The sequence below is a fragment of the Vidua chalybeata genome, chromosome 22, assembly GCF_026979565.1.
Source record: "Vidua chalybeata isolate OUT-0048 chromosome 22, bVidCha1 merged haplotype, whole genome shotgun sequence".
Classification (NCBI taxonomy): Eukaryota; Metazoa; Chordata; class Aves; order Passeriformes; family Viduidae; genus Vidua; species Vidua chalybeata.
The window spans coordinates 394,990-411,664 of record NC_071551.1 but is presented as its reverse complement, the minus strand read 5'-3'; the positions used below and the strand labels follow the sequence as shown (position 1 = coordinate 411,664).

Below are 16,675 nucleotides of genomic sequence, written 5' to 3'. Positions count from 1 at the left end.
TCTCTGGAAGGCAGAAAAACCTGAGTGGGCTGATAGCCCACCCTCCTGCCCCCCAGAGCCAGAGCTTCATCAGTTACATCACTACCAAAGGCTGTCTGATCTGCAGCTCATCTTTCCAAGCACCAGATCCACCCCTTCCCCCATGCACAGGGCCAACCACCTGTACTTCCAGTTGATCCAACACGCAGGCTCTGCTCTCCTCCCACACCATTTTAAATCACAAGGAACCAAGCTGCCATCAGCAGAGTTGCTGCTGGTCGTGGGAGAAGAGACAGACCTGATTCTTTTGCCAGACTCCATGTAACAGCGGTTTTAGTCCACTCACTCCTTCCCCGGAGGACTTCAACTAGAATTCCTTCAGATGAATTGAAATTGGGTCTTCTGGTTAAATAATAATAGCTACAGCTCTTCCTACAAAATAATAAGCAGGAAAAATGTCCTGGAAGAGACATCTGCTCATTTTGCCATGAATAGCCTCCTGCATGAAACTGATTGCTTGCACTGCTGTCAAGCACTGTCTGCTCCCTCTATTCCTGGCAGGAATATAGAAGACATATTTGCTCATGAAAGCTCAAAACAGTGAAGTTCTAAGCAGCCTACTAGCACGTCCCCTTCTTCATTACAGCAACTCAGAGCACTGGAAAATATGTAATAAGCACATTTTCCTGAGTAATTACCACAGACATATTTGTTTAAATACATTTTATTTCTTTAATTATAGGGACCGAAGCCATTCAGTACCATAAAAGAGAGCAGGCATTTATAACAAGAGGTGTTGGCCAAGACCAGCCCCAAGGCATTTGCACCCTATTCAGAGGACCCAAGAGCCAGAGGGGACCACCATCAGCAATCTGATTGCTCATCCATCACTGCCTCCCAGATTTCCAGGCTCAGTAACTTGGGTTTGGCTAATGTCTCTCTTCCAGTAAGGAGCCCAGTCATGATAACTGATTTTTAAGTGGAGTACCCTCCACTGCAACACTGTTAAATTATGTCTTGTTTCTCACCTGAGTTTGTGTGACTATGTCTCCCAGCCATCCTCTAGATGACTTTTGGGAGATTTGGCTGGGGGACTGGGCAGAACTGGGAATCTCTCTGAGAGCAGGTAACTGATATTTGAGCAGCACTGAGTGCTGACAGAGTGAGTGCTGACAGAGCCTGCGCTGTCTGCCTCTGCCAACACCACTGAAAAAGCCAATTGTCACTTCTTCAGCTTAAAGCTGCTTCTCTGACTCCTCTCAGGAGTCAGGCCCACTCGGGACTTCAAACTTAAGGTAAAACATGGCTCAAGCAGACTTATATGTTTCTGGGTTGTCTGACACCTGAGCCACATGAGAACTGCCCTCTTCCAAAATACCACTCACTGGAGTCAGAAAAGGGACAAAGGAGACAGGGCATTTGCTCAACCTAGCTGCACAACAGGCCTTGCAAAATTAATCCCTTGAGGGGACATCTTAAGCCTCATCCTGTCATCTTTCCAGAGGAAACACCAAGGTGGCTTAGGAGCTTTCCTTCCACTGACTTCAAATGAAACTGCAAGATCAATCCATTTAAGCCAAATTTTCAACAGTGCCTACAAATTCTAAGGCTCTACTTGACAACATGTTGATAAATGTCCCCCTGTCACCCTTAAGCAACAGTTGTCATCTGCAACTGCTCTCAGGACACCCACTTCAACAAAGATGACCCTTTTTCTTCTGAACTGCAGAAGTATAGGAGGTCCAGAATATGTCTACAGAAAACATCACCCTCCACTGTCCAGTTTCAGCTCTTTATGCCTTTTTTCCGCTTATTTCTGTCCTCCCACACCTGATAGTTTGAGGCTATCATGTTGTTTTCTTTGAACTACATTAGAACAGGAAAAAGATCTCTTGATACCAGCAACCTTTCTTTCTTTGGGGAAGTTGAAGGAAGAATGAAGGAGGAAAGGGGATACTCAATTCTATCCACAGAACTGAAAAGTGTGCCCAAATTAAATCACTTCTCTTCATTATTCATATAATTACTTGCATCTAGATCAAACAGACTCAAAAGCCATGCACATCACCAGGTCCATCAAAAGATAACTGAAATTTAAGACCAAGCACTTTAGCAATCAGACTCCACAGAGACAGGTGCTCCCTAAGTGCACGGATGAGACCATCCTTCCCTCACAGTTCCTGCTGCCACAGTACCCACACCTTCAGAACATCCATCATAAGGCACAGGAAGAAATGTAATGCCGCTAAGATTTAAGCAAAAGGATTCTGTATAACCCTTGCTATATAATTAAGGACTTTTACAAGGTGTGGTCAACACAGCTGCTGTCATTAATAACATAACAACAAAAGCTCTTCCTGTATCTATCTCAGTGGCTAGCCTGATGATGTATTCCATGCCTGAAATTCTCACCAGAGATACACATGGAGCAGGCTTTTTGTAGCTTTAAAAAAACAAACAAACAAAAAAAAATTAAAACCCAACAACTATTGCTGCACTGCCAAATGATGATGTCCAAGCATACTTGTTCTGTATGGCACAGACCCACAGCCTCCTGCTCTGCAGCAGCCATGCAGAGACAGGGAACTTCCAGTGCTCACATGGATAATGTCATGGATAGAGTTTGTTAAAGTGGTTATGCAATGCTGTTCTCAATACTGTACACTTATCTGTTTTCTATATAATGTTAAGAGCTGATGGGTTGTTGTTGAAGTTATGACTTACCTGTTTTATCTTTCTGTATTCTGAAACCCAGATCCTTGTAACCCTCTCCCTCGCGTTGGGTACTCCTGACGCTGCTCCCCGAGAAGGTTTCCGGGTTCCCAAGATACCTTGCGAAGAGTGCATATTAATTATCATATCTCCAGAATTACTAAAATCTGGGTTATCCCTAGAAAGCGAGCCCAGGACTACAAATTACCGGTGCCCATGGGTCGGGGACAGTCCCTGGTAGCAGGAAGAGGGCATAAGAACATTCCGGGCTGGTCACTACAACTTAGAAGAAGCCTAAAGAGGATCACCTCCTAAGACTGCGAGCCGATTGACGAGTCTCGGACGTGTTCCGAAGAAGGTGGAGACTTCCGACCCTGCCGGTATCTGACAGGATCGAGGCCCTTCCTCCGTTTGCCGGCTCGAGGGAGCAGCGGTGGCGTCGCGAACCCCGAGCCCCCTACCCCTTAAGCTGAAATCTCTTAATAAAGGCCTGTTTGGTTGGAGCACAAGGTCTCCTAGGCCCATTTATATCAACTGGGGGCTCGTCCGGGATTCGCCACGCCCACGAAGGACGAAGAGGACTGGCCATCCACTGCGGACTTCGGGGGACTTGCTGGCCACACCCGGACGACGAGATCTCCTTAAAGGAGGAGCCAGCGAGAATACGGAGCGTCGGAACGGTAAGCGCCTCCGGCAGCGGGACACGGCAGGCGTGCGAGTGTGAGTGAGACGGGGGCCGGCAGCTCGGACCCCCGAAGCGTTGGGGACCCCCTAGTACCGCAGTTCCGGACTCCCGCAAGGGGGCCGGCCGGGAACGGGGGGAAGAGGGTGGAGGCCCGAACAGGGCCCGGTGAAGTGCAAGAGGCGTCTCCCTTCGGGGTCGAACAAGAGGGTTCCCCCAAAAAAGGTCGTGGGGTGAAGGGAGGGACGTCCTAGGCCCCGCTAGGACCGAGCCCCACAGGAGGCGCGGGGAGGGAAGAGAGAGCGTGAGGGCTCCGATAGGGACTTGACCCATGAAGGGGTTGCAGGGAGGGAGCGAGGACGCGAGTGCTTCCGTTAGGACCCGGCCTCTAGGTAGGAACCCGGCAGTGCTGGAAGGGGTGAGTGCTGCCCCGCTGGGACCGGGAGTCGGGTTTCCTGAAGAAGGGTGAGTTGAGGACCGGGGGAGGGAGTAGCCCGCCAGGACCCCGTTCCAAGGCTTCCCCGCCCTAGGTGTGACCGCTAGGACCCGGCAGGAGCGCGCGGGGAGGTACCCTAGGGTTTTCTTTTTGTTGTTCTGTTAGGGCGGTTCTCTCTCGCAGGGGAGGCTCACTCCCTAAGAAGGGAGACTGCTATTAGGAGAGACTTTAGGAACTTTTGTTTGAGGGTTCGTGTGTTTGAAAAGATTGTAAGTTACGTTAAGGTTTGTGTTGCTTGTCATTGGCTCTCATTCCGGGTAGAGGCAAGGTACTTTTTGGTGAGTATAACTTTTGTTTGAGGGTTTGTAAGTTAGGTACTTTTTTGGTGTGTATAAAATGGGACATGCACCAGCATTAAGAGCCCTCGGGAGAGAAGGAGGAGGAAGGAGAAAAGCATTCCCCCAAACAGCCCCCTTGGGAGAATGTTAGATAGGTGGGATGAGGATGAGTTGACCCGAGGATTGGACAAGATTAGAATGGTTCAGCTGTGTGTAGAGGTATGGCCACGACTAGGAATAGAGTGGCCGTGGTTTGGTTCAGAGGACGAGTGGATGTGCTCCCAACTAATACGGAGTTTGTATGATCAGACAGAATGGAACGAGGAACAGCTTATTTATGCTGCATGTTGGGGAAAAGGGAGGCTTAGGAATAAGCCAGTTAAAGTTTGTAGACTAAAGGAAAAGAAGCGGGAGACTGGGGAGGAGGAAGAGGAAAATAGTAGACCTTGGGATCCTCTTGACCATCTGCCACCTCCCCTGTATCCGGTAACTCCCCCAGAGATCCGAAACCCTATTCCTTTACCCCCTCCGCCTAACCGAAACCCTATTCCTTTACCTCCTCCGCCTAACCTTGCCCCTGAGCTTAATACACCTCATCGGCCTCTTGACTCCCAGACTTCTGTCCCCGTACCCTCTCCTCTTCCTCCAGAACCCCTTAACCCAATTTTATTACCCCTCAATCCTGCGACCCCTATTCCCCAGGTACATACCCCTAGCACGTCTGCCACGCGCCGACTCAGTAGTCTTCCACTTAACCCTGTTGCTAACCTCTCCAGGATAAAGAGGAGACCCCTGCCGCCTGGCTGGGGAGGTTGAAAAGGAATTTTCAACAGTATTCCAACATAGACCCTGAGAGCCAGGAAGGGCAGGTGTTGTTAAAAGTACAGTTCGTATCGAAAGCATGGCCGGATATCCGTAGAAAATTAGAAAAGATGGACGATTGGCAAGAGAGGGATATGAATGAATTATTGAAGGAGGCTTTAAAGGTGTATTTAAGAAGAGAAGGCAAAGAGTAAGGCGAGGGTAATGGTGGCCATTGCAAGAGAGAGCCTGGAATCGGAAAAAGGAGCAGCAGTTAGACCGAAAAGTGGTGTAGCTTCTGGTTATGCGGAGGGATCGAACAGGGATATCCCAACTCCCCAGAGGAAGCAGAAAATGAGAAGGACCAAAGGGGCGAGGTGCTTCTATTGTGATGAGGTAGGCCATTTCAAGAGAAATTGCCCGAAGGCTTCTAGGGACGAGGCCATCATGCGGGAACAAGAAACCTTGGAAAGAATCCTGCGGGGGGAGGATTAGGGGTGTCGGGGGCTCTTTGTTTTAGGGGACCATGTATTCCATCAATTAGAGCCCTTGATAACTTTAGAGGTAGGTCCCCAACACCAAGAATTAGAATTTCTAGTAGATACTGGTGCAGATAGATCAAGCATCAATATAATTCCATCAGGTGTAGAGGCGGGAGAAAAGAAGTGCGAGATTGTGGGAGCAGAAGGGAAGCCTTTCTTTGCGACAGTATTAGAGGGGGTGTTAGTGAGTGGAAACTCTCGGACTGGACAAGTGGATTTAGTTTACTTGCCTGACCTAGACACCAACTTACTGGGGCGAGACCTACAAGTACAGCTGGGATTGGGAGTGATACCCCAAGAGGGAAGGATGGTAGTGAAGATGTTGCGGCTGACCGAGACAGACTCAAGGGATATTGATCCCAGAGTATGGGTGGAACCAGGAAAGTACGGGAGGCTAGACATTCCCCCTTTAGAGGTAGAAATTACTGAGGGACCACCCATACAGGTTAAGCAATACCCTTTGTCAGCAGAAAGTCGGAAGGGACTAGAACCAATCATCCGATCATTAATGAAGGAGGGAGTCCTAGAAGTATGCATGTCCCCCCACAATACTCCCGTATTGGCGGTAAAGAAGGCTGGAGGAAAGTACCGCCTAGTACAAGATCTCCGGGAAGTGAATAAGAGAACTGTGGCCAAACACCCCACGGTCCCGGATCCTTATACTTTATTAAGCAGAATTCCTCCTAACCATGCCTGGTTTACCACAACTGATCTGAAAGATGCATTCTGGGCCTGCCCTTTGGCTGAAGGGAGCCGAGATTGGTTTGCATTCCACTGGGAAAGCCCAGACGGGAATCGACGCATGCAGTTAAGGTGGACCAGGCTGCCCCAAGGATACTGTGAATCACCCAATCTATTTGGGCAGGTATTAGAAAAGGTACTAGAGATCTTCACCCCAGAGGGAGACGTACAGATATTACAGTACGTAGATGACATCTTGGTCTCGGGGAAGGACGAGGAATCTGTCCGAAGCACTAGTTTGAAACTGTTAAATTATTTAGGAACTATTGGACTGAAAGCATCAAAGGATAAACTTCAATTTGTCGAGCAGCAGGTGACATATCTCGGACATATAATTGGACCAGGGTATAAACGATTGACACCAGAAAGGATCTCGGGTATAGTTAACATTTCGGCCCCAAAGACTAAAAGAGATGTCCGTAATATCATAGGCCTATTTGGATACTGCAAATTTTGGATAGAAAATTATACCCAGAGAGTTAAATTTCTGTATGAAAAACTAGTGCTTCCAGATCCGGTAGGGTGGACACAGGAAGACGATGAGAGGCTAGTCGAGTTGAAAAACGCATTGGTCACCGCTCCTGTCTTAGGGTTACCCGACTTGGAAAGGGAATTTCACCTGTTCATCAATGCAGATGAGGGAGTCGCCTATGGAGTATTAGCACAAGAGTGGGCAGGATGTAAGAAGCCTGTGGCATATCTATCAAAAATTTTAGACCCAGTAGCCAGAGGCTGGCCAACCTGCTTGCAGGCAGTAGCGGCGGCAGCAATCTTGGGAGAGGAAGCCAAGAAACTGACATTCCATGGGAAGATAAAAATGCATACCCCTCACGATATAAAAGCGATACTCTCCCAAGGGGCACATAAATGGCTCTCGGATTCACGAATGTTAAAATATGAGATCATGCTCATGGAGGCAGATAACTTAGAATTGGTAACAGCGAAATTGGTGAATCCTGCCCAGTTTTTATCCGGGGAGCCAGCCCCAGATATAGAACACCTGTGCATAGAGGCCGTAAGTTTACAGACGAAGGTGAGGATGGATCTAAAGGAAACACCCTTAAATCACGGTGATGCTTATTTCTGCGACGGGTCATCTAGGGTAATAGAGGGAAAAAGGAAGTCGGGGTATGCGGTGGTGAAAGTGGCAGAGAATGGGAATATGGAAGTAGTAGAGAAGAGAAAATTGCCAGCATCATGGTCCGCTCAGGTGTGTGAACTGTACGCATTGAAACGAGGGTTAGAACTGCTTGAGCATAAGAGTGGGACAATATACACGGATTCGAGGTATGCTTTCGGGGTGACACATACATTTGGAAAAATCTGGGAAGAGAGGGGTTATCTAAACTCAAAAGGAAAGGATTTAGCACACCGGGAACTGATAAAGGAGATCTTAGAAGCCTTGTTACTACCAGAGGAAGTTGCCATCGTGCATGTGAGGGGTCACCAGAAGGGAGACACATTAGTCGCTAGGGGAAATCGAGCAGCAGACACAGCGGCTAAAGAAGCCGCCCAAGCCCAAGAAGAATTAGGGGGAATCTTTACATTAAAGGGAACCCCTACAGATGAGAAGGGAAGCCCCAAAGGGGGAGGGATGGTGTTCTTGGATGACCAAGATAAAAAGGCTATCCAAGAACTAGAGCTTCAGCAAAATTCTAGAGGGGAATGGAAACTCCCGGATGGGAGGAAGTTTTTATGCAAAGCTCTAGCGAGAAACATCATAACTGAATTACACCGTCTCACTCATTGGGGGGTGCAAGGGCTCTGCGACCACTTTTTAAGAGAATATGTGTGTGCAGGGGTGTATGACATCGCCAAAGCAGTGACAAAAGGGTGTGTGATATGCCAACGAGTAGATCAAAAAGTCATGAGGAAACCTTTGCCGGGTGGGGGAAAGCTGGCAGAAAGACCGTTCCAGAGAATCCAAATTGATTTCACAGATATGCCACCGGCAAGAGGGTTCAAACACTTGCTAGTAATAGTAGACCACCTGACCCACTGGCCGGAGGCATTCCCCACCCGAAATGAGACATCGGGAACGGTGGTAAAAATATTATTAGAAGAGATTATTCCCAGGTATGAGATAATAAATACCATAGACTCGGACCGGGGCCCCCATTTTACAGCCAAGGTTTTGCAGGACACTATAAGAGCCTTAGGGGTCCATTGGAGGTTGCACACCCCATGGCACCCCCAAAGTTCGGGGCGAGTTGAAAGAATGAACCGAAGTATAAAGACCACCATTACTAAATTAATGTTAGAGACGAAGATGGATTGGGTAAAATGCCTACCCCTTGCACTGCTAAGAATAAGAACGAGGCCCAGGGCGGATGTAGGAGTGTCTCCATATGAAATGCTGTTTGGTTTACCATTCCTCATTTCTCCGTATAGTACGGGACAGTACGTAGAAGGGGAAGAGGTCACCCAACAATATCTGAGAACAATAGTGGAGACCCTTGGAAAACTCCGGAAACTAGGGTATCTTCCCCAAACTCCCCCTCTGGAGGTGAATGTGCACAATATTAACCCCAGAGATTGGGTCCTAATAAGAACCTGGACACATACTCCCCTTACACCCCGGTTTGAAGGGCCATACCAAGTGCTGTTAACCACCCATACAGCGGTCCGGACACAGGAAAAGGGGTGGACCCATATTAACAGAGTGAAAGGACCTGTGGCACCACCGAGAGGAGACCAAGATCCCAACACTCCCACAGACACCTCTGCAGCCTGGACAGCCACACTGATCCAGGATCTGAAGATAAAACTGAGGAAAATTCCCAAAAACTAACCTTGGTATCAGACTGTTCCCTGGATTGTTAACCTAGCAGGAAGTTATACCAGTTCTGTAAGAGTTCTTTTGATAAGTTATACTTACACGGTTACGTAGGATCGTTATCTTCCATCGGGCGGAGATCCCCTTTAGAGAGGGAAATTTAGGATAAAGGGAGGGTGCAGAACGGGGCCAGGGAAATGGGCACCCTGAGACAAAGAGGAGGCAGCTCAGAGGAGGCAAGACCGGGGGAGGCCAGAAGAGAAAGAAAGGCTCCTACCGGACTCCGGAGAGCGAGAGTTCTCTCTCTGAGAGGGGTTGTGATAGCAGTCATTATGATTCTGAGTCTTGTAGGGGGAAAAGAAGTAGACCCCTGCGTAAAATGCTATCACCCCATATACGATGGAGAGAACGTGGAATCTCTAGTTCGGGTGCATACCAACCTGAGCCCCGTATGCTATAATAGCTCCCAATTGGATGTATGCCGGGAGGGAGGAAAAACTTATTGGATGACTAGAAACATTGCCTCTTTTAGGCAGAGACTCCTAGGGAACTGCCCTATGAAAGATACTTGGTTATGCTTTGAAAAGAAAGAAGAAGGAGTGTCAAGTGGAATAGATATGATAAAGGAAAAGAGAGTTGAGATGGAGACTGGAAATAAAGACTGGGGAAGCCTGGGAGGGAAGAACCTATTTATAGACCTGATGGAGAGAATTAGTAAAGAATTGAACGTAACAGACTGTTGGATTTGTGGGGGTACACGAATGACAGACGTGTGGCCATGGGAAGGGGTGAGTTTGGGACCTAAAGAAGTATTAGAGGTACAGCAAGTGGAAGGGGGTCGGAGTAAGCTGGAAAAGAGAAGGAAAGAGAAGTGGGAGTTGAAAGCAGAAGTTATCGGGGAGGAATGTATCTTGAGAACTGGAGAAAAATTCCATACCCTTGTAGGAAAATTGGCTTGTAAGAGGTATCTGATTACCAAGGGGATCCCCTTCTTCACTCGGTGGGTACCCCAAGAACCAAATAGATACTGGACAAGAAATAAAAAGGAGAGGGGATGCATTTACAATGAGAGAAGCAACCTTTATGAATGTGCAGAGGAGAGAGCAAATCCTTTTAAAGGAGTAGGATCTATAGCTAAATTTTGGGATCTCCCTCATGAGGTTAAGGAGGAGTTTTAGGAAGCCCCAGAAGGTTTATTTTGGATTTGTGGGAGGGCGGCATACACCCACCTTCCCGGAGATTGGAAGGGGAGTTGTACAGTAGGGGCCATAAAACCTAGCTTCTTTCTACTACCCAAGGGAGCGGGTCAAGATCTAGGGGTTCCTGTTTATGACGATCTGAGGAAACTAAATCGAAAGAGAAAGAGGAGTTTGATTGATATCGGGGGCACCCAAAAGTGGAAAGGGCAAGTGTGGACCCCAGATGAGATTATAAAGACCTATGGGCTGGCCACCTGGGCCCAAGATGGATCATGGGGCTACCGGACTCCGATATATATGTTAAATAGAATCATCAGGTTGCAAGCAGTCCTAGAAACAGTGTCTAACAGAACAGCTTTAGCCTTCGACTATGTCAGTGAACAGTTATCTCAGACTCGAACAGTAGTCTACCAGATAAGATCAGCAGTAGACTACCTCCTGGCAGATGAAGGAGGGATCTGTGGCAAGTTTAACACCACAGAATGCTGTTTAGAAATCAATGACCGAAGTGAGGTAATCAGGAACATATCACAGGAAATAAGGAAGATTGCGCATGTAGGAACGCAGGAATGGTCCTCTCTCTTACAAACAGATTGGTGGGATAACTTCTGGGGATGGAAAGGTGCATGGTGGAAGAAAGTGGCTGTTATTGGGATAATGGGACTAGCGGGATTACTGTTTCTTCCTTGTATCATCCCCTGCTTAACCCGATTGATTATATCAATAATCCAGTCTAGTCATTCGGTTCCCACAGAGAGCGCTAAGATCATGAAATTAGAAGATGTGGGAAGAAAAGAGGCTAGAAAACTGTATGCCAGATATAAGAAATGGGGAAAGCTATACGAAAGAGAAATAAATACAGCTGGTTGACGCGGGCTGAAGCCCGGTCAAAGAGAAAGAGGGGGGAGTTGTCATGGATAGAGTTTGTTAAAGTGGTTATGCAATGCTGTTCTCAATACTGTACACTTATCTGTTTTCTATATAATGTTAAGAGCTGATGGGTTGTTGTTGAAGTTATGACTTACCTGTTTTATCTTTCTGTATTCTGAAACCCAGATCCTTGTAACCCTCTCCCTCGCGTCAGGTACTCCTGCCGCTGCTCCCCGAGAAGGTTTCCGGGTTCCCAAGATGCCTCGCGAAGAGTGCATATTAATTATCATATCTCCAGAATTACTAAAATCTGGGTTATCCCTAGAAAGCGAGCCCAGGACTACAAATTACTGGTGCCCATGGGTCGGGGACAGTCCCTGGTAGCAGGAAGAGGGCATAAGAACATTCCGGGCTGGTCACTACAACTTAGAAGAAGCCTAAAGAGGATCACCTCCTAAGACTGCGAGCTGATTGACGAGTCTCGGACGTGTTCCGAAGAAGGTGGAGACTTCCGACCCTGCCGGTATCCGACAGGATCGAGGCCCTTCCTCCGTTTGCCGGCTCGAGGGAGCAGCGGTGGCGTCGCGAACCCCGAGCCCCCTACCCCTTAAGCTGAAATCTCTTAATAAAGGCCTGTTTGGTTGGAGCACAAGGTCTCCTAGGCCCATTTATATCAGATAATGAAGCTCTATAAAATCACCCTGCACACCCGGTGCAAAACTAGAAGATGGGGAGTCCTATGCAAGCTCTAAAAAGCTAAAACTAAGAAGGCAAGGGAAAAAAAGTGGACAGAAAGAGATAAGCCAAATGGAAGAATCCAATTTCTTTTCCTCAGTTAATGCCACTTCTGTTGCAGCTGATCAGAGGGGCTCATAGGAGCACTCCCACAACCCTCCTGTTCCCCATACTCAGCTCTCTGCTTGGGGAGCTGAAATCCAAAGTGGTCATTGCAGGAGAGTGGTTGCCAGCCCAGGAAGGCTACCTGCCCTGTGAGAAGAGCTCACCACATCCCAGCCCATTTGCACTCAATCAAAGGCTCATTTCACAATCCTCACCAAAATCAGCGAATGAAGTAGGACCAAAAGCTGGGATACATCTCTTGTGTTGCTCTGGCCTGCAGTCCCTTGGGCATGACAGTGGCCTCTGAGTGAGGGGGCAATGTTCTGTTTTTAGTTCTGGGGAGTTAAGAGCTGTGACAGCCTTAAATCATAATCTGAATACTTTCTGCACCTCTTTACCAGTTTCCTGTTTTCTTGTTACTAAGATGATGATCTTACACTGAGTGTTATTGGAAAGCCAGAAAATCAAGGACTGCAATTCAATTTTCTTACCTCTCCCACAAAAAGTAATTCAGCCTTTGAAGTGCTGAAAGAGGCTGAGGGGTCATTACTTGTCTCTGGGGTGCTCCAAAGGGGCAGAGCAGGCAGCTCACCCAGAGGATAATGTGAAATCCAGCACAAGGAACCAGGTAACACCAATTTGTTTTTCAATCTATTTTGTTGCAGTTTAGAGCATCAGTGCAGACTAGTAACAGAGGAAAATAAGCAACACTTTGACTACATTCAGCACTTCATAGTCTCTAAATGCAGCAGAATATACCACTCAAACCCCACACATTTTGGCTGTCTGTCTGCACTGATGCTCTGAATAGAAATACAATAGATCAAAAAACAAACAGCTCTGCTACAACTCTTAATGGCAAGTTTTCTTCAAACCAAGAGCTGCCCCAAAAGGCAAAAATCATGCAATGGAAAACCTGCACAAACCCAAAGAAACAGCCACAGTTTGCTCCAGTCACTGCTCACCCATGGATCACCGTGCCCAAGAACACCAAAAGTGCTAACTGTATTTTGCAGGTTCCCTTAATATCCTCAAAAAAACCAAAGCTGGGCATCTGAACTGCTTTTTGTCAGGTAGGTTTACATCACAGTGTGTTGCAATTGCTTAGTGACTTATTAAGAAAAACAAAACTACACTACTTTGACCGGTTTTTGTGACCCATTTTGCATCAGCAGAAGTACAGGAACCATTTGTTCCACAGCCAAGGGCAGACATGGCTCTACACACCCCTAGGGTGCCTTGATGCAAAGGCCTTTAAAATTATACTTCTCAGGCATGGTTACCCCAAAATGGGTCTGATTCCCTCAGATTTCTCAGTAAGTACACAGAATTACTGGGAGCTGAGTCTATCAAGATACCTGGACTTCCACCACTGTCACCTCCTGCATCAGGCTGTCAGAGAGGCATCTCCTCAGCCCCAAAACTCCACTAAGACAAAAGGACTTTCAATAACTCTTCAAACATGAGTGCAGCTGCTCCAAAACAGCAGAGGAAGATGCAGGATCGTGAAAGCCAAGTAGTGTTCACCCCACAAAGCCAACATGCCTCCTCCATCTCCTGGGCGGGGGAGGGGCCGTGGGGGGTTTGCTTTCTGGGGGCTCCTTCTGGAGGTCTTCTCCCAAATTTTGCCCTAAACTAGGACACTGCTGAGCTGCTTTTTAAGGGACAACAGGGACATTTTGGGCACCTTCTTTATGTGATATGTCCCAACAGTTACAATATACTGGAAAGAGAGGAAACATGAGTGAGTAAGTAAGGCACAGAGGCTGGGAACGGACCTCTCTGTTGTGGTCCATACTCCAACAGGTTGCTCCTGCACCACCCTGTCTTTGAACAAGGGTGTAAACCCAAATTCCTCCTCAAACACAAGACACTTGGCATATCTTAACCAAAACCCTGCAGGACCCTGCTGCCTTATGTTATGTCTGGCCCATAAATCAAGTGTGTCAGTCTTCCTGACCAGCACAGTAGAGGAAACTGCCCCCAGACCTCACCTCACTGTGCAGCTTCTCCCTCTGCAGGGAGGCGGTCAGTCCTGGTCAGGACCCACCACAGCATCTCTCTGTAACACATCTCACCTGGCCTGGGGACAGGGACAGCCCTGAGGCTCTCTTCTCCCTGCTCCCCTGCAGCAGCTCAGTAGAGCTGGAGATCACAGAGAAAACCAAATGAGACTCCTCATTTTTTTGGTGTAGTGAAAAAAAAAGCTGTTCATTTGTCTCTTGATGGCTTAGTCTTGATGGATCATCTCAAAGAACAGATGTGAGTAGTGGTCCAAAAGAAGGAGAGGAATCTGCTGTGACCAAAGCACAAGATAAACCCCTTCCATGCATATCTTTAAAAAACTTCCTGGAGGGTCACACCTGCCCAAGCAGGGGCACAGCCCTAATGCATATAACACTTTTGGAGGGTAATGGAACCCTGCAGACAGGTTTTGGCTCACTGGTAGAGACAAAATTTCAGAGGAAACATCTTTTATGCGTAGGTTTCAAAAGTAAAGGCCTCTGCCACAAGGCAACAATGGCAGACGGGACATGGGGAGTGTTTAAAATGAGAAGGACTGCATTTTTTGGGCAGTCGAGGAGCTCCCACAAGGCTGACTTCGATTTAACATGGGTAGGGTGTGAGGGTTCCCGCACCCGGCCAGGTTGAACAGAGGCACCCTTCAACCTCCTCATCTGCCTGAGAGGCTTCGTAGGGGCTGGTCCCTCTCTGCGAGTGGGGGAGGCACACACCCGTCCCGTCCCCCGGCTCCCTGGCACGAGGCGAAGCACCCCAACCCCTCCGCGGGTCTGGTTCCAAGACAGGGTACGAGGGGTGGCTGGAGCCGGGACAGCCGGGCGGCGTCGGGGGCAGCCGAGCCGAGCCGCCCCGACCCCCCGATGCCGAGCGGGCCCGGCCGGCTCCGCCATGGTTTTACCTTTACTGGGCACGGCGCGGCGGACACAGCGGGTGGCGGCGGCAGCAGGAACAATAAAGCTTCAACAACAGCCGCCCTGTCCAGCCCGCCTCCCCCTCATGGTGCCACCATCTTAGGGCCACGGCCGGGCCTCTCGCTGCCTCCACCCTGCTGTCTTCCAGTCGAATTTTATGTCCCCTGGCTGAATTTTCTCACCTTTTGTAAAAGTAATTGTTGTAATCAGATAACTTCTACAACAGAAGTTGCTTAATGAAGAAAAGAACTCTGTGTTTCAAGCATTGCGCAGGGTCACATCACCAAAATTAAATATGCATTAGGTAGGCGGAGAATATATGTTAGATAGGCAGGTTCGAGTGAATGTTAGTGCATAAATGATACGACTTCTTAGCCCTTGGTGTACTTAATTTGTGGAAACCTCCACCTTACAGCATGTGCAGATTAAAGGATGTCTCCTTTCTGAACTAGACGTTGTGTCTGTGTTTTGAGAGCTCCTTAAACCGGTAACATCGGCGCCCTGTTCCGGGCAGCGCTGAGGGACCTGCTGGCCATGGTTGACTGCTGTCACACCCCCACCTTGTGCCCTCACGATTCCGCCGCCGTCAAGCTCTGCAAGGGGCTGCCCAGGGAGGCGGTGGAGTCACTGTTTCTGGAGCTGTTTAAGGAAACACTGGACATCGTGCTTAGTGCCATGGTCTAGTTGACAAGATGGTATTAGGTCATAGGCTGGACTCGGTCTCTGAGGCATGTGTTTCTGTAATGAAACATCACCTTCCTGTGTTAGAGCCAGGGCTCATTCCCTGAGGGAGGTGGTAGTGGTGGCCGGGCGCAGGCTGTGGGCAAGCAGCCAGCAGTGAGGGGCATGTGGGGCTGAGGTGGCAGGAGACTGTCTACCTCAGGGTCACCTGCCCTTGGCCTGGGCCAAGGGAATGCTTGGGCAGTGCTGGACCTTCCAGCCCACACTCTGGGTGTACTTTGGGGTGCTGGCTGTAGGACATGAGGAAGGCAGACACGGCCCTGGCTGTTGGTCCTGATCTGCTGCTTTATTATCTGCTTGCCTGGTTTCCAGCCTTTGCCTCCCCCTGCATGCTGCAGGCACAGCCCCCTGTGCCTTCCTGGCAGCATCTCACTATGGTGTGCTGGGGACGTCACCTGAGGCAACAGGATCACCTGGGGCAGCAGGTCTAGAATTGGGGTGCTGAAGGGTGTGTGTGTCACAGGCAGGGACCCTGGGGTGTGTGGCTGCCCCTAGGATATGCAAATAGCTAAGAAGCCCCCCGATGTTGAATGCCACCATGCTTGCCCATGTTTTTTGCATGTCAGCCATGTGTCAGTCTGTGTGCAACAGGATGCAGGGTAGGACCAGGCTGTTCTCATAGCCCATGTGCTGGCATCCTGCTCTTGGGGCAGGGGTGACAAGACCCTGATCCGCATTTCTGTCATAGCAGGGGTGCTCCTTGTTCCTTCCCAAGATCCCAGTCTGTATTTCTGCATTAGCAAGGGTGCTCCTTGTTCCTCCCCGATCTGTATTTCTGCCATGGCAGAGGTACTCCTTGTTCCTCCCTGCGACCCTTATCTGTATTTCTGCCGTTGCAGGAGAGCTCCTTGCTCCTCAAGGAGACCTCTCTGTGTTTCTTTTCCCTGTCCCTCTGTCGGTAACCTGACCTAGCCCGTGGCTCACAAAGGGCCTCCAGCGGCATTTTTTTCAGCAGCTCTGAGAGCTTCCAGAGGGCCCCAGTGCCAGTGCAGCAAAGTGCCTACCAGCAGCCAGTGCAGCGAAGGCCACAGAGTGTCCCCGGTGGCTTCACTAAGCCACAGCTGTATGGGGACTGTGCCCTGGCC

General features: G+C 48.9%; 1 protein-coding gene across 1 annotated transcript in view; it reads right to left on the bottom strand.

The window, feature by feature from the left end:
* The window catches only part of ZBTB40 (zinc finger and BTB domain containing 40), a 49,547-nt gene extending 34,036 nt beyond the window's left edge, over nt 1-15,511 (bottom strand). Inside the window, 1 exon segment of the mRNA XM_053963185.1 lies at nt 15,423-15,511. Coding sequence (XP_053819160.1) covers nt 15,423-15,511 — 89 coding nt within the window.
* Nucleotides 15,512-16,675: the final 1,164 nt, after the last annotated feature.